We start from the raw sequence: 18,440 nt of genomic DNA, 5'->3' as shown, positions 1-18,440 counted from the left end.
ACGTGTGATTCGAGTGACTCAATTGAGCCTTCCTGTTCCATGACCTCTAGGATGGCCTGATTACTAGTGTACTTGGAAGCTATCACTGTAATTTTCCACCCCAGTAGGTGCTTTACAAGTAATATATTAGTAAATCCACACAACAGTCTTATGAGGAAGGAACTGAGGAAACTGAGTCTCAGAGAAGCGAAGTAACTTGTCCAAAGTAGCACAGCTAATAAACAAGGGAGCTAGAATTCAGGCCCACGATGATATGGCTCCAGGATCCACGTTCTTTTCCACTAGTCTCATTCACTTTTGCATCTTCAATACGAATATGATGCCTGACATACAGCAGACATACTGTTTGATGATTTTAATTAAATGGTAGAATCCTTGCTCTTAGTTTATCTGCCACATGGCCTACGATGAATTATCTAACTTAAAACTCAGTTTCCTCACAGTACTTATTTAACTATTATTTAAAGTTACTATTTGTAAAAGTTTTTACTCAGCACTTGGCCCCTAGCAGTTGCCTAAGTAAGAAAGGCTATGTCTCATCCCCCAACTCTAGGACAGGTTTGAGAAACAGCTTTCATCGTTTTCAAAGCTTAATTTTCTACCCTGTTTTAACCACACTTCCCTCAGCTAATCACAGAACAGGTGCATGTTGTTCAAGGCATGACAAGGTTCCCTCAATATTCCAGCTTCAAAATACTTAAGGAAATCTCTCTTTCACCTCATTCCTAGCTTTTGGACCCAACTATTTTTTCTTTCTGTGGGCAGTTATCTTTAGATAGCTCCCCTGAGAGGCGGGCCATCGGCAGCCCAGGAGTCTTTCCCCCCTCCACACTCTGACTTTCGGCCTTGAAAAGAGCGTCTCGCAGGGAGCCTGGAAGCCTACTGCCTTCGGGCTGGGTAACCTCAGTGGTTTATCCCAAGCCCGAGTTCCTGGTCCGTAAGCGGAGGGGCATCGCTGTCTACGACACAGGGGCGTCCCGGGACCCCGCGGCTCGGTTCACAGCGCGGTACGGCGCCCGGCACTTGCTAAGTGCAAGTATCACTACAAGCTTAGTTTGCTGAACCAGTTCCACAGAGCCTTCAAACCCCGTCCCCGCCTTCCGTCATTCGCCCCCCTCCTCACCCCGACGCCCCACCGACCCGTTCCCGCACACCTTCTGCCGACCTCTTCTCGGTCGCTTAAGGACAAAGCAGGGCAGCCTTCTCTCTTCACCAGTGGTGTAACGGTGCGGTCCTCTTTTCTCACCAAGAGCGTGGCTTCTCCTCACTACCGCTCCACACGCGAAGAGCGCTCTCTCCTCTAGCTCCTCCTGTGTGTGGTCCGACCGCTACCTGGCGGTCTCTCAGGCCGAGTTACCGCGACGCACCGTGTACCTGAGGCACGGCGAGAGCTAGCTGGAGAGTCTCGACCAAGAGAGATGACCTGGCAGGTCCGTGCACCTCCTGCACCGCGCGACTAGAGGACGGTCTCGCGGGAGGGGCCGAAAGCCGAACCCCTCAGGCCACAGACTGGGGTGTGTGGCGGGGGGGGCCTCTGGGAGAGTTCCTCAGGGAGCGAGCGGGGGGCGGGGCCGGCGTGGGGGCGGGCCGGCGTGGGGCGGGGTCTGCCGGAGGAGGCAGGGCCTGGAGGCGTGGGAGGCGGGGCCAGCAGGCGCAGAGAGGGACACTCACTGGGCAGGCGGGAGGTGGGGCCGGCGCAGCGGGGCGGGGCCCGGAGGCGGGAGAGGCGGGGCCGGCAGGCGCAGGGAGGACCCGCATTAAACAGGCGGGAGGTGGGGCCAGCGCAGAGGAGTGGGGCGGGGCTGGCCGGAGCAGGCGGGTCCCTGAGGCCGGGGAGGCGGGGCCAGGCCAGAGCTGGGACAGTCCCTCAACGGGCAGGCGAGAAAGTGAGGTCGACAGAGTGGAGCGGGGCGGGGCCAGAAGGAGTAGGAGGGGTTGGGGCCGACTCAGAGAACCCGCCGGCCACTGGGTTCTGTCCCAGGTGGAGGTGGCCTGAGGCACTTGGTTCCCTCTGCTCTCGTAGCTCTGGCGGAGTCTGCGCGATGGGAGACCCGGAAAGGCCGGAAGCGGCCAGGCCCGAGCAGGAGGAGGTAAACATTGTTGTTGCTTCCTCTCCCGCCCCACAGTCATGCCTGGCCTCTAGATTGCGGGTTGCGGCGGGGACCTGCAAAGTGCAGGAGCGCTGTGGGAAATTTTATTCATTGCCTTCTGAAACCTGGTGTAGGCCCGGCTTCGAGTCCTCGCTGCAGACGGGTTTCGTCTTTTCGAGCGCCCGGGAGGCAGTCCCCGGGGAGGGGTGAGGAGGGAGCCGGGTTTCTGCTCCACTGCTCTGTTCCGGGGCTACCCAAAGGCAATGCTCTGAGACTTCAGACCGGCGCAAGGGCACCCCTCTCCCATCCTTCCCTGTTCTGGAGCCCTAGCCGGGGAAATTGAGGCAAGGGCCGAGGACTGGTGGCTCTGCTGGAGAAATGCATGCCATCTCTGGGATCGGTAAAAGGACTTGGAAGGATGCCTGTGGAAATTGACACAGGTGGATGGGGTGGAGATGATAGGTAGAATGGCGTCGGGAAATCCTCATAACAATGAAATGATCAGATTAGGAGGCCAGTTTTCTCAGACCCGGCTAAACTAGCTGTGCATCTTTGGGGTATCACTATCTTCGTTTATATGGTGGAAGTGATACTTCCTTCACAGAGAATTAAGTAAAATACTTTATGCAAAGTGCCACGGAAGTTGTGGGTGCTTAATAAAAACCTTAGTTAACGTGTTCATCTTCTCTGCTTCTATATTAGTAGAGGTACATAGCAACAGTAAATAAGCTGGGATTCATTAGATTGTAGGGTTGTAGGGTACTTCAAGTTGTTGCACTATAATTTTCATACCCTGTTATTCTGTAAATACTTCTAAACCTGTTGCTGTGTGTGGTATCTGATTATTTTAATAGAGTTACAGTTCACAAAGACACTTGCTTAGCCCTACATTTCTTCAGAAAGTTGTAGATTCCAGATTTGGGATTTTATTTTATTTTGACTTTGTAAACATTTAGTAGCTAGTTAACAAATTGTAAATAGCCCTCAAACTTTTTCTTCCCCTCGTGAAACAAATACATTTAGTACCAATTTCCCCACTGTAATGGGACAACTCAGATATTTTTGTTTGTGCTAGTAGTACCAACACTTATTGAGATTTAAGACCTGGAAGTTAATTTTTATTTATTATCCCTATTTTGATACAGACCCACAAAGACAGAGGCAGTACTTTAGATCTAGAAAGAATTTTAGTGAGCACCTGTTGACAGTTTTTAACTCGAAATGCAAGGGTGCCTTAAGTACTTTGTTTCTCTAGATATATTGGTGCAGCATGGGCCACCTGCATCAGAATCACCTGGAAAACGTTGTAAAAAATGTAAATTACTGGGCCTATGCCCCAGATGTAGTGAATCAAAATCTCTTGGGGTGGGTCTGGGACTGCAATTTTTTTTTTTTTTTTTGCGGTACGCGGGCCTCTCACTGTTGTGGCCACAGGCTCAGCGGCCATGGCTCACGGGCCGAGCAGCTCCGCGGCATGTGGGATCTTTCCGGACCAGGGCATGAACCCGCGTCTCCTGCACTGGCAAGCGGACTCTCAACCACTGCGCCACCAGGGAAGCCCGACCAAAGTGATTTTTAAAAGGCTTCTGTGTTTGTAACTTGTTATGGCTTGGGTTGGTGGGGGGAGTTAACTCAAATTAAGCTTTTGTTAAACATCTAATGTGAGGAGTAAGAGTTTTTGTCTGATTCAGTTATTCTCCAGGTGCTGAGCACTTTCTGAGTCTCTTATTTCTCATTTTGATCATCCAGTTGTTGGAGCTGGAAACCTCAAGGGCATCTTCAACTCTTCCTTATCCTGTTGTCCAGAATTCAAATTTTAGCAGGAATTATTAAATCTACTTTTGAATATCCCTTAAATCAGTCTTTTGTGTTTCTGCAGCTGATATCCTCGTTCAGGCAAGAGATGGACCGTGCAATAATCTTTTCATTGTTATCTCCACCTCCAATTTCTCTTCTAATCTAGCCACATTTCTCCAAAAGTGATCATAAAACAAATCTGATTCTGTTCCTTACCTGATTAAAAACTTTCAATGGCTCCCAATAGACTGCATGCTAAGGCCAGATGCCAAAGTGTTATATATCAAAGCAGACCACTTTGACCTGCTCCAACATTTTCAAAAAAATCAACATCTTAATATCCATTTAAAATGCAAAAAATAGGCACATCCCCCTTAACCTCAGATAAAGCTTGGAGATGGAGTATGTATTTTAAAAGCTGAAAGTCAAAAAATGTTTTGTTTGTTTCTTTTCATCAAAATGATGACACTGAGTAAAAAAGAAATTGTCAAAATAGTTGTATGAAATGGCGATAGGAAAATAGCTATGGCAAAATTCATATATATTTACATTCAAGGCCCTTGCATGGTTTAAAACCTGGGCCAATTTTCCAAACAAAATCATAAGTACAACACTAATTGATAAAATTGACTTTTGTCTATTTTATTAGTATAATTTTTTAAGTTAATATATATAACATTACTTATAAAATCAATGGAATAGTAAGTCTGTTTTGATGAACCCATCATTTTAAATTGGTGTATAGATGATAGTTGAAGATTTATATCAAACTTAGTAAAGAATTACCTCGCGTATTTTTCAGAAGTTCTCTTAATTCACTACTGGCCAATTCTGTGGATTTATCAACCCTGTAAAATATGTGGATACCTGTAGCATTCAAAATGCATATGGCTAGTATGCTGCTGTCTGATGCACTCACGTACTTCTGTTGCCACCAGGATCAGCTGTCTTTATTTCCAGTGCTGTTTATACCAGTAGTACTTGTATTGTAATGACTTTAATTAATTTATTCATTTTTTTAAATTTTATTTATTTATTTTTGTCTGCGTCTGGTCTTAGTTGTGGAACACGGGATCTTTTGTTTTGGTGCGTGGACTCTTCGTTGTGGCATGCAGGCTTCTCTCTAGTTGCAGTGCTTGAGCTCTGTAGTTTGCTGGATGCAGGCTCAGTAGTTGTGGTGCGTGGGCTTAGTTGCCCCGTAGCATGTGGGATCTTAGTTCCCCAACCAGGGATCGAACCAGTGTCCCTTGCAGTGGAAGGTGGATTCTTAACCACTGGACCACCAGGGAAGTCCTGTAGTGACTGTAATTTAATTAAATATGTGGAAACTAGTAATATGTGAGTATGAAAAGAAAGTTGTTTCTATGAAAACTTAAACTGAGAGCTTTGGAAAATTCAATAAACATGAATTGTTAACAAATTCTATAGAATTAGATATAAGCAAACAAGTATAAAAAGATTGGGGAGAATCATAAAAGAGATAAGGATTTTGCACTCAGATTGTGCTACCCTAAGTGTGTTAAAACTAGGAAGTATAGGTGTTGCGTTGTGCTGTCTTAATGTCAGAAAGTCTTGGGACTCCAATCAGTGTGACAATGACAACGTTTTGGCCTTACAGCAGAAGATTAGCAAATAAATGTAAATGTTTTAAGTGAAATCAAATAGTTTAAGGCATATATACTTTTCTTGTGATTCCTTAATTTATCCAGTTTTCAACTAAGTTCTTAACTTCGAACAAGAGAGCTTCTATATGTTCTTGTTACTATTAGCATTATTGTTTTTCTCCTTTTTGTTTGGTTTTGAAAAAAAAAAATCTTGGGTCACGCCTGAAAAATAGAGACAAATGTTTACAGGGTTTTTGTTGTTGTTTTTAACTGCCTGTCTTTAATCTCGTGTTATTCTTCAGTTAAGCAGAGATAGCTAGAGAAACTTTCATCTGAGTTCATCCAAAAAAAAAAAAGGACAACCTGGAAACACAAGTCCATGCATTAGTGGTTACCTTTCTGTATGGTATAAAACATTTCTGTCAGTTACTTTTATTACTGTTTTAAATGATTAAAAACATTTATTATTTTTTAATTGAAGTATAGTTAATTTACAATGTGTTAGTTTACAGTGTACAACAAAGTGATTCAGTTATACATGTATATATATTCTTTTTCAGATTCTTTTCCATTATAGGTTATTACAAGAGATTGAGTATAGTTCCCTATGCTATACAGTAGGTCCTTGTAAAAACACATTTTAGAGTGAAATTTTAAATCTAACGTTTGTGACACTAGAGGGACCACATAGTTCTTCAGAGCACACTTGGAAAAGTCATTGTGAAGTGTTTTCTGCCTTTCTGGTTTATCTTCTTCTATCGTCCTCCACATACCATAAAGTCCAGATATAGAAAGTGACTTCCAATTCTTAAAAATGTCATATGCCATCATGCCTTTTTTCATATTGTTTTTTCTCCTAAAATATGGGTTCTTAGCCCACATCCACAGAGAATACCCTGCAGAGCCTAGAACTTTGGGATGTGTGGTTCTCCTGACATTGTTTTGAAATGTGTGTGGATTTTTCTTAGCATCAGGAAAATACGCAATATGTCATCTCTAACCCAGTTCAAAAGTCTACGTTCGTGAAAGCCCCTCTCTTTACATGGCAGTATCTTTCATAATACCCTCCTAATTCAGCTTCTTTTCTTTCTTTTTTTTTGCGGTACGCCGGCCTCTCACTGGTGTGGCCTCTCCCGTTGCGGAGCACGGGCTCCGGACGCGCAGGCTCAGTGGCCATGGCTCACGGGCCCAGCCGCTCCGCGGCAAGTGGGATCTTCCCTGACCGGGGCACGAACCCATGTCCTCTGCATTGACAGGCTGACTCTCAACCACTGCGCCACCAGGGAAGCCCAGCTTCTTTTTTTAACAACACACATCTTATCAGGATTGGACAGGAAGAATATAAGTATCCAAATGTGACTTTCATTCTGCAGCAGTTTTCATAGATCCTGACGTTGGTCAGTTATTTATCAGCATTTTCAAACTCCATTCGGGGCAAGGGTGCTTGGTCCCAAAGGGTTGCTGCTTATCATGTCCTTCACAACTTGCAAGATGGCCCACGCAGCAAATATAGTGTAAAGTAAAGAATTCCAGCTCTCAATATATACCTGTACCCGAGAGACAAAATATATAACAAAAAGAAAAATGTAGAATCATATCAAAGTGCTACATGGTAATGACAAAAGCAAGCACAATCTAGAAAAACAATGTGGGCCAAGACAAGTTTGAAATATTTGTCGACTGCAGACCTCAGCCTTTTAAATTGGGATTTGAATATCTCACTTTTTAAGCCTTTCCAGCAGTTTTCTAATTATTTCATGAATGAACGTTCCCTGACAGCAGTCATAGAAGGTATTGACTGATCAAATAATTAACCACTGTAATAGTTCTTTTATCAGTTCTTTGAAGTATAGGGACAGCCTATAGAAAAGGCCAACCAGAAATATCCCAGCAGTCAATAATAACACAGTAATAATTTTAAAAGTTCATAACACTTGAAAGTGTGCAAAGTACTTTTATTTGTATTAGCTCCTCTGATCTTTATAACATTCCTTTCAAATAAGTATGGCAAGTGTTACTGTCTTTAATTTACAAGTGATGATGATCAGATTAAATGACTTGCCTAAAGACATGAATAATACTCTGTGCTTATTGTAAGTGAACACAATTTTGTACTTTAATGGACAGTGTACAGTGAAATATGGTCATTTGGTTCACTTTACATTCTGCCATAGAGGCGGCGATTTCCAAAATGTTGATTTTCAATCTTATCTTTACTGTCTTACCATTCACCTGTGAAATACATCCTCATCAACAACACACTTCATGATCTCATTATACATAGTGATTTTAACCTGGTAAAGGAGAAGGCGAATGCATTTTGAGAAAGTTTTACTCTGAGATTTTGAAGCTTGCACCAGTTAAAAATCACTGCTTTGAGCCTTATCAGTTTGGCTGGTAAGAACCAAAGGCTCACTTTGGTTCTTTCAACTTTATTTATAAGGAAATCATTTTTATTTTTCTTAAAATCAAATTTGGTGATTTCCTCCTCCTGTCATTTCACTGGTTACATCAGTACTATTTGTTAAATTAATTTTGCTTAGTAGGAGATATTACAGTTGGCCCTTGAATAACCTGGGGGTTAGGGGCACTGACCCTTGGTGCAGTTGAAAATCCACATATAACTTTTCAGTTGGCGCTCTGTATCCATGGTTCTGCACCCACTGATTGTCAACCAACTGTGGATGGAATAGTTTTGTAGTTTTTATTGGAAAAAATTCACATGTAAGTAGACCTGTGCAATTCAAACCTGTGTTGTTCAAGGGTTAATTGTAGTGTATACTCTTTTTAACTTTAGTTATCTCACTGTTTTGAATTCTGGTTTTTAGATGTAGGCTGGCCCTACTAGCTGCCATCCATACATACAGAGATGTAGTTTAAGGCAAGGCTTTGAGTTCAGACCTATCTCAGTTCTAATCTTATTTCTGCCACTTACCACTCGTGGGATCCTGGGTATGTTATTTACGTACTTCAAGACCTAGTTGTCCCATCTGTAAAATGGGAATACTGTTACTATTTGACTGACTTGTACAGATTAAGCAGAATAAGGTATATAAAGCATCTGTGTGGTGACAGTTCAAAAGCAGCCTCAATACCAGACCCAGAGGACATGCTCTTATGTGTATCTCCTGTTCTAGAGCCTGGAACTGCAGTGTCAGGATCTTACGGCTCTTTTGAGATTGCAGAGCCCTCAATGGCAACACAAACAAACAAAATACTTGACCACTTCCGTTTTAAAAGTTTGCTTAAATATTTGTGGAATGAATATTGAGTAAGTGCCAGGTACTATGCTAGGCTATAGGGATTCCACAAGTGTAAAGTTGGTTTTTGCTGTTAAGAAGCATGGTCTAGAAGAGACTGTAGAGAAGTAACAGGGAATTAAATTGCAGTGAGCTATGTGCAATGTTAGGCACCTAATCCAGGCCTTTGGTGTAGTGGGGGGAGGAGGAGATGTGAGGGCACTCAGAGGAGGCTTGCTTTGAGTGGTTATTAGGTTATTTCACTGATGTATTGTGGTCTTATGTTAAATTTTTTAAAATCTAAAGGTATCCGGTAATCTGAGCACAAGGTAAAGAGAAATTAACAGCCCATTCACTTACTTAGCTAATGTTTATTGATGTTACACTTGACACAGTACTCAGGGAACACCACAATATATAAAAACTGGTCTCTGCTCTCTTGCTGATTATTTTTAAAAAAATACACACACACACACACACATACACACATACACACGTACATGGCACTGTCCCCTTTTAGAGTGCCATCCTCTTTCCAAGCAGTATGTATTTAGGTATGTGTTTCTTACTTTATCCCATAGAGCTTTGAGACAGCCCTGGTGAGACCATATGCAGTAAAGGAATGTTAACATGTAACTAGCAAAAACCAACTGTTACATGGGAAGGGTCAGACAAACAAAGGCTGCTAAGTTTTTGGTAAGGAGTTTTCAGATAAGTATTATAATTTCAGTTAATATTAGAAAAGAGAACATTAAAATTTAAAAAGTAGCTCATAACAGTAGCCTATTCATGCCAGCATTCTATCTCTGTGAGAGGCACTGAAGGGGCATTTTGTCCACAACTTTAGAAATTTGCTCACTGTGACGTTTATGGGTCTAATTTTATACTTATCCTCAAAGTAACAATAATGACAATAATATTTTGAGAGATTACTATGCACCAGGCTCTGTTTAAAACACTTTTAATCATCACAATTAACCTCTAAGGTAGGTATTATTTTACTGATGAGAACTTAAGGAACTTCTTATAGCCACACAACTAAGCAAACACCATGAACCAGCTACCACATAACAGTAAGGATTCAAGCTGGGGACACTGGCTCCCAAAATGATGCTGTCTCTCGAACTTCCCCAGATGTGTGTTTAGATGTGAATAAAGAGGAAATTTCTCCATAAAATGGGTGCTTGTACTTTATTTTTCAAAGAGGTTATCTTCAGATACCAACGAAAATGAAGCAAAGGCAAATGAAGAGCCGCTCCTAAGAAAGAGTTCTCGCCGATTTGTCATCTTTCCAATCCAGTACCCTGACATTTGGAAAATGTATAAACAGGCACAGGCATCCTTCTGGACAGCAGAAGAGGTAAGTAGCAGCACCGTCATCAGCAAACATGTTCTCTAGTGCAGTGTTCACATTTTCTGTTGCAGGACATTAAAAATGTTTAACTTACATTATAAGGTACATTAAATAAGATCAGTTGTATAAGATAAAGTTTGAAATTCCTGAGATTAAATACAGGGTTCTCCAATGTTTTGTGTTTAGATTACTATCTATAAACATGTTTTCTGCTGCAAAAATGTCATCTCAGTCTGCCAGAATTTTACCTCCAATATATTTCAGAACATTTTCCATTTTTAAACAGAGTTTTGGTTTGCTGTGACCAAATAAGACTAGTCTTTACTTATGGTTAGCGGAATAAATAAAATTGCAGCCATAGCTAAAGCATGAAATAGTGAAAGCCTTAGAGACCCTCCTTTCAGATGAGAGGCTTATCTGATGGTGCAGAAGGAGCTGTCACATGGGGAGTTTGCCTGGGCAGGGCACTCACTTCTGAGGTGCTGGCCTGAATTCACAGTGCTCCTCCCAGCCTGGCCCTGCCCTCAGCCACATCAAACCTGGCACAGCTGTGCCAACAGACAGGACAGCTGTGGAATGTTTTCTTGTAGTGTGGCAATTTCCGCCTAGGAAATGATTTGAACACAGCAAATCAGAAGATCCTCACTGGTTTGGTAAGGGCAGTTGGTCATGCAAGCGGTTGCTCCATAGTCTGCAAATAATCATTGTCTTCATTTTTGAATACGATGGATGATACCTGTATAGCACTCTGTTCTCTGTGTGTGAATATTTATCTATATAGATAGATATATCTATTTTTTTAGATATATTTGGATCTGTCTGTTTATTTACCTGTTTTTTGAGAAATTGACTCTTTACCTATGCTGTTGAGAATGCAGACTCTGGAACCAGGCTGCCTAGGTACAAATCCTGGCTCTACCACGTACTAGCTGTGCCACTGGCAAAGTTGCTCTGTGAAACCTCTCTGTGTATCCTCATCAGTAAATTGGGCTAATAGTACCTAGTTCTGGTTGTTAGGATTAATTAGATGTGTAGAATGTTACTTGGCATTTAGCAAGCACCAAATAAATGTAAGCTATTATTTTACACAGAATGGGGGAGATTTATACTAGAAATCAGAAGGCGCCAATTTTTGAAGCTTCTGTTACACTGATTTTACCCACCTACGCATCTTTGTTATTTTATATTTGTTAACGTTATTAACATCTTTGTTATATTGTAGTTAGCATGTAGAGCAAAAAACCAACCCAAACCCAAACTCAGCATTTTCAAATTGGGCCATAGTGCTAGGCATACCTGACTGTCTCTAACTGTGGTTTTTAGAAAGTTTTTTGTGAGATGTGGTTAAGAGAACAAATGGAGTACATAGGTGGCTTTTTCATTCATCATGTTAAAAAAGTACTTGTGATACCTGGGTTTTTTAAATTCATCAAAAAATTTCTTACATCTTTTAGGAAATGTAATATGTGTAGTACTATGACTTAAAAAACACTAATTTTTAAAAATTAAAATATAAAGTTGGTACATGTTTTATAGACAGCTGATAGGAAGATTCAAATACATAATTAATTGGGAAGTCAAACACATTTTTAGTTCCACATATTACTCATTTAAACAAATTATGTAAGTTACAGTTTAATCAACTCTAGATTTCATTGTTTTATCAGTGATTTAGCTTTATTCCTAAATATGTCTGATCATCGAAGCCTTGATTCAGAAGATAAAGTTCTGGTGTTTGGGGTTTTTTTTCAAAGCTATCCAGGCAGTTCTGTTAACCAGTAGTTTGTAATCAATCTTTAGATGGTAAAATTGAGAATTTATTCAAATGAGATAAAGCTGGGCGAAAAGTTTTACCTTTTAGGAATGGAAAATAACTAATGTAGATAAGTTTAATGTTTAAAAGAGAGCATATTGTAATATTAAAATTTAGTATCAGGAGTATAATACACAAAAACCAGGAAGATGTCAGTTAAACCCGAGTGAACTCTTAATAGAATAGGACCTGATTTTTAGCTTACATATTTTAAAAGATGTATACAAATATTTCCTCTCTGCTCCATTGTATCCCCAACATTTAGCACAGTGTCTGGCATGTAGTTGGTGCTCAGTAAACATTTAAAAAATAAAGTAATGAGAAAAAGGACTTTGGAAAAGAACACAAATGATTGAAAGGATGAAACTTTAGTCTTTTTTTGGAATGGTGAAAGAGATTAGGGCTTTGTTAGAATAAATAAAAGAAGGACAAAAGACAATTACATATTTCAAATGTTTATGAGGTTATTATGAAACATACTTAAGAGATCTTCCTGAGACAAAATGATACCTACATGGTACATTTAAAGACTATTTTACAATTGTAAATTTCACCAAACTCTAGAGTACATTTCTATTAATTCCAAGGACTAGTTCTAATAAACATTTTCCAAAATATTTCTATTTCCAGAGGAAGACATATCTATAAATTGTTTTAAAACCCAGCTTGTTACGTGCCTGACATTACTTCTGGGTGTAAAAGATTAGTCAGCAGTAAGGTAGCAGCTACAATTGCTTAACAAGTCCTAGTTATCTGTCTAACACAAAGGTAAATAGGTATAAAATGTTAAAGAAATGGCTGCTGAAAGGCATTAGTTTATTCACCTCAGTTCCTTATTGACTGTTTCTACTCTTTCTTCCCATTTTGCCCCCTCCTTAATTGCCTCCAGATTTTGGCTTTCCCCCCAGCTTTATTGATATAGTTGACATATAACATTCTATAGGTATAAATTGTACAACGTATTGCTTTGCTACACTATGTATGGCAAAATGATTACCACCATAGTATAAGCTAACACCTGTATCCCATCACATAGTTACCATTTCTTTTTTGTGGTGAGAATAGGTTAATTTTAATATTTTGAAAGGACATCCTGGCCAGCTTCTCAATTAGCTAGAAGATAGATGTCTTCATAATGTTTTAATTTTGTTCTGTTCCTTTGTAATTGTCTTAGTTTGAGCTGCTATAATAATATCATAGAGTAGATAGCTTGCAAACAACTCACAGTTTTGGAGGCTGGTGATTCTAAGATCAAGGTGCCTGCAGATTTGATATCTGGTGAAGGCTTGCTTCCTGTTTCATAGACAGCTGTCTTCTTGCTATGTCCTCACATGGCAGAAGGGGTAAAGGAGCTCTCTGAGGTCTCTTTATAAGGGCACTAATGCCATTCATGAGGGTGACCTAATCACTTCCTAAAGGCTCCACCTCCAAATATCATCACATTGGGAATTGCTTTCAATATGGACTTTGCGGGGACACAAATACTCAGTCTATAGCAAGAATGATGAAATTTTTTTCTTTTTCACATTTTACTGCTAATGAGATGTCCCACCTTAACTTTGAAATGGAAGTCAGTTTTCCATACTTTGAGAAGAATTTAAGTTAAAACTTTTGAAAATCTTTTTATTTCAGGTTGATTTATCAAAGGATCTCCCTCACTGGAACAGGCTTAAATCAGAAGAGAAGTATTTTATCTCTCACATCTTAGCCTTTTTTGCAGCCAGTGATGGAATTGTGAATGAAAATTTGGTAAGATTTTTGTTTCCACTTTTGTTCTCATTCAGCAGTTAAATGATAGTAATGGTGGTAAGATAATCAGACTGAGTCTGAAAAATGATGTCTAAGAAATGAACTTAACTCTTGAAAAATTTTTTCTGATGAAGTGTCAGAGGCAAGGATACATTTCTGTTATTTGACCCCCCAAAATATCATGAAATCAAGCATATTGTACCAATCAAAACTACTTACAAGGCATAAGCATGAGTTTGATTTTACCCTTAGATAGTAATCCTAATAGAGAACCTGCACCTTAATAATCTTTCCAGAGCTCTACAGTAGAGCACTGGGTCTGGCTTCCCATCTTTAAACTTCTGTTATGGTTGGTTAGAGGCATGCTTTCTTATTAAAAAGAGTGGGAAGATGCAAACTTTCATTATAAGCTTGTAGGGGCTTCAGTAGATCTACTTCAGGTCAATTCTACAAAGCAAAATAATTATTTTTGGTAGATGTTCTAAAATGTATTTGGCTTTATAGGCAGTATCTCCACCTAATAGTTCAGTTTATTTAATTGCTTAAGAATATAGTATGCAACTAATTGTGGAGGGTTGATGGATTAAGCAATACTGCTTAAAATAATTCATAAGGTCTTTCTGACCTGTCTGTGGCATGACAGGTGATTTTTAAGTGCTAATTCTGATGTCCAGATTCTGATTTGCAGTGTTTAATGAGAGCCCATAGAATTGGATATATTTCTTTCCCTTATCTTCTTAGGTGGAGCGCTTTAGTCAGGAGGTGCAGGTTCCAGAGGCTCGCTGTTTCTATGGCTTTCAAATTCTCATCGAAAATGTTCACTCAGAGATGTACAGTTTGCTAATAGACACTTACATCAGAGATCCTAAGAAAAGGTATTACTGCTGGGATTTTATTTACAAAGGTTTATCCTATTGCTTGATTATATTAATATTAGGGAACTAAATATTAGGGAAAGATTATTCAAATATGGAAGTTTAGGAGTACAATATTTTCTATTGCTTAATAATGTGTTAGATTAAAAAAAACTTGTATAGGACCAGTAAATCTTTGGATAGTATATCTTAAAAAACTGTTCGCACATTCTGTTTAGAAATTAAATATTCTAATTTAGTCAATTTTGTATAAGACCGGATCCAAAGCACTAACTTGAGTTTTACTTTCACTTCTATATTTTATGGACATGCAAAAATACAGAAAAACTACAGGTCTGTTGCATACCATAGAATTGCATAGAATCAAATATAGTCTGATTAAAAACAAGTGAATTGGAGATTCCCTGGTGGTCCAGTGGTTAGGACTCGGTGCTTTCACTGCCGAGGGCCCGGGTTCAATCCCTGGTCGGGGAACTAAGATCCTGCAAGCCATCTGGCGCAGCCAAAGATAAAAAAAAAAAAAAAAACCCAAAAAACCAAGTGAATAACTTTGCCACTAATCTTTTGTTTTTACAGGGAATTTTTATTTAATGCAATTGAAACAATGCCATATGTTAAGAAAAAAGCAGATTGGGCCTTGCGATGGATAGCAGATAGAAAATCTACTTTTGGTATGTAGCTTTAATTTATATATGATCAAATTTGCCTTGGGTTATACAACTCTATTTTATATGGTGTAGTATCACTATTCCTAAGAATTAATTAGAAACTGGGGAAAAAGTCATCTAAATCTGTTATTTTTCTGTTTATTAAACTGAAAGTTGAAAGGTTAAATGTCAGCGCATAATTACAGGTAAATAAGAATCAGTCACATAGACTCTGACAAGAATATTAGAGCAAGACTATATGCTTTCAGTAATGTTTATTTTCCCTAAAATAAAGCAAGTCAAAGTCTTAACATTTTTCAGGGGACAAATATGTAAATTAGTGCACTCAACTAAGGCAAGAAGCAGTTTGCAATAACAGGCTTATTTTTCACAGATAAGTTAAACGCAGACACACTTTTGGGTGAGTTGAGATCCATAACATTTTTTTACAGAAGCGATTAACATTGTCTCTTATAACATAGTAGTTGGTTAATAAATATTTATTACATTTAATTAAAAATTCAGATATTTAATTTAAATAGCTCTAAGTACCTTTCTTATTCTTATTTATTTCACAATTGATTGTCTTTACTTTCTGGTTTTATTCATCATGTGGGGAAAGAGGTCTCAAAATTTTTGGTCTAAGTACTCCTTTGCACTCTTAAAAATTATTGAGGACTGGTTATATCTATTGATATTTTCATATTAGAAATTAAAGCCAAGAAACTTTCAAAATATTTAATTATTAATGCATATTAAATTAACAGTAATAACCCATTGCATTTTGAAATAAATAATGTATATTTATGAAAAGAAACACTGTATTTTCCCAAACAATTGGAATGGCCTCGTTTTGGCCATTCCATTCTCACTGGAATGAGAATGGCCTAGTTTTTTATTTTTGAAAATCTCTTTAATGTCTGACTTAATAGGAGGATAACTGGATTATATCTGCTTCTGCGTTCAATTTGTTGCAGAATGTTGTTTTGGTTGAAGTATATAAAGAAAATCCAACCTCCTTCAGATATGTAGTTAGAAAAAGGAGAAGTATTTTACCAGGCTTTTCAGATGGTTGTGAATATGTTGTGTAGCCTCTGGAAAACACCACTGTATATTCATGAGAGAATGATGGTAAAAAAGATAAATAGTGCCTTATTCTTCCTATGAAAATAGTTTTGACCTCACAGACCTCCTGGGTCTGTGGATCCCCATGGACCGCACGTCGAGAACCGGTGATGTAGTAAGATATGGGCAAGCATGTAGTGTATCAGGGAAGAAACATATATGTCTGCATTGCTTTCAGTTCATTTCAAGAATGAGAAAAGCAGTGGTTCTCAGTGTGCATAAAATCATCTGGAGAATTTGTGGAAAAATCCTGCTGATTCCTGGTCCTCACCAGAGAGTGATCTGCATTTTATACCCAGCTGATTTTCTCACAAGTGGATTGAGAAGCACATTTTGAGAAACATTGGCTTTAGAGAAAAACAAAGGACATAAGACCTGAAGTTGACATACCTTTCTGCTCTAGTAGGTAGAGGTGGCAAACTTCCTTCTCTGAAGGCTTGGCCGTGGCACTAACTTGTTGATTGTGTTTCTTGGCAAAACAGTTGTGGTATTATTATTAAAAAATATATGTAGGGCTTCCCTGGTGGCGCAGTGGTTGAGAGTCCGCCTGCCGATGCAGGGACACGGGTTTGTGCCCCGGTCCGGGAAGATCCCACATGCCGCGGAGCGGCTGGGCCCATGAGCCATGGCTGCTGAGCCTGTGCATCCGGAGCCTGTTCTCCACAACGGGAGAGGCCACAACAGTGAGAGGCCCGCATACTGCAAAAAAAAAAAGAAAAAGAAATATATATGTAAAAGTATATATTATACATACATAAGCTTGAAAATGTCTGCAGTATATGATATTTCAGAAAGTGAAACTATTTTTTGTCTCCCAGGGGAAAGGGTGGTGGCCTTTGCTGCTGTAGAAGGAATTTTCTTCTCGGGATCTTTTGCTGCTATATTCTGGCTAAAGAAAAGAGGACTTATGCCTGGACTTACTTTTTCCAATGAACTCATCAGCAGAGATGAGGTAAGGAATGAAGTATTCTTCTAGTTATATTTGTAATCATAGCTGCTGTTCATTTATTTTTCCTTCTGCTGAAAATGCTTATGGTGACACAAATATCCTGTTAATTAAAATAAAACAGGAAGTCATTTCTTCCTTGGATTTTAAGACTCTGTGTTTTCTTCCTACCTCTCTTACTGTTCCTCCTCAATCTCTGCCCATCCTTATGTACCAATGTACTCCTGGGTTCCCACTTCGGTTGCTCTCCTTCCCTATACATGACCTCCTGGCTGATCTTATTTATTCCCATGGAATCAGCTGCCACCTAGATGCTCATAACAACTAAAACTTTATCTTTAGCCTGGTTATTCTTTCCTGAGCTCCAAACCCATAAATTCAAGTGCATGATAGACATTTTCTCCTGGAAGTCTCCACAGATATCTCAAACCTAGTATTTCAGAAATCAAGCTCATCATCTTTCTCCTGAAATGTGTTCTTCTTCCTGTTTTCTCTGTCTCATTGAGTACCTCTACCTTCTACCCAGTCATACGAATTTGAAATCTGGGAGTCATTTTAGATTGCTTCTATTTTTTTCTTTTCAGCTATATCCAATCAGTAACTAAATCTTGTCTCCCTCTGTCTGCAACACTCTTTCCATCTTTTCTACCATTTTTTTTTTCATCTGTTGATTACCTTCTCACAAGTTGCCACTTAAAACTTTCCTACCCCAATTAGGTAAAACTGACCACTCTTTGCTCTATGTATTCCTTTGAAACCGAACTTGTCCCTACCTTAGAGTCCATAACATGTATTGCAATTCTTTTTTTTTTTAACATCTTTATTGGAGTATAATTGCTTTATAATGATGTGTTAGTTTCTGCTTTATAACAAAGTGTATCAGTTATACATATACATATGTTCCCATATCATTCCCTCTTGCATCTCCCTCCCTCCCACCCTCCCTATCCCACCCCTCTAGGTGGTCACAAACCACCTAGCTGATCTCCCTTTGCTATGCGGCTGCTTCCCACTAGCTATCTATTTTACGTTTGGGAGTGTATATTTGTCCATGCCACTCTCTCACTTTGTCACAGCTTACCCTTCCCCCTCCCCATATCCTCAAGTCTATCCTCTAGTAGGTCTGTGTCTTTATTCCCATATTACCCCTAGGTTCTTCATGACATTTTTTCCCCTTAGATTCCATATATATGTGTTAGCA

At 39.5% G+C, this 18,440-nt stretch overlaps 1 protein-coding gene across 1 annotated transcript in view; it reads left to right on the top strand.

Annotated features, from left to right (window-relative positions):
- The first annotated feature begins 1,909 nt into the window (after positions 1–1,909).
- Positions 1,910–18,440, top strand: part of RRM2B (ribonucleotide reductase regulatory TP53 inducible subunit M2B) — a 34,693-nt gene continuing 18,162 nt past the window's right edge. The window contains exons 1-6 of the mRNA XM_081259034.1: positions 1,910–2,090; positions 9,935–10,090; positions 13,530–13,646; positions 14,388–14,521; positions 15,098–15,192; positions 17,112–17,245. Coding sequence (XP_081115160.1) covers positions 2,043–2,090; positions 9,935–10,090; positions 13,530–13,646; positions 14,388–14,521; positions 15,098–15,192; positions 17,112–17,245 — 684 coding nt within the window. The 5' untranslated portion in view covers positions 1,910–2,042. The remainder of the gene's footprint in view (positions 2,091–9,934; positions 10,091–13,529; positions 13,647–14,387; positions 14,522–15,097; positions 15,193–17,111; positions 17,246–18,440) is intronic.

Source organism: Mesoplodon bidens (genome assembly GCF_964165515.1).
Source record: "Mesoplodon bidens genome assembly, chromosome: 16".
Classification (NCBI taxonomy): domain Eukaryota; kingdom Metazoa; phylum Chordata; class Mammalia; order Artiodactyla; family Ziphiidae; genus Mesoplodon; species Mesoplodon bidens.
Note: the sequence above shows the minus strand (reverse complement) of the source record. Positions and strands in the feature narration are given on the sequence as shown.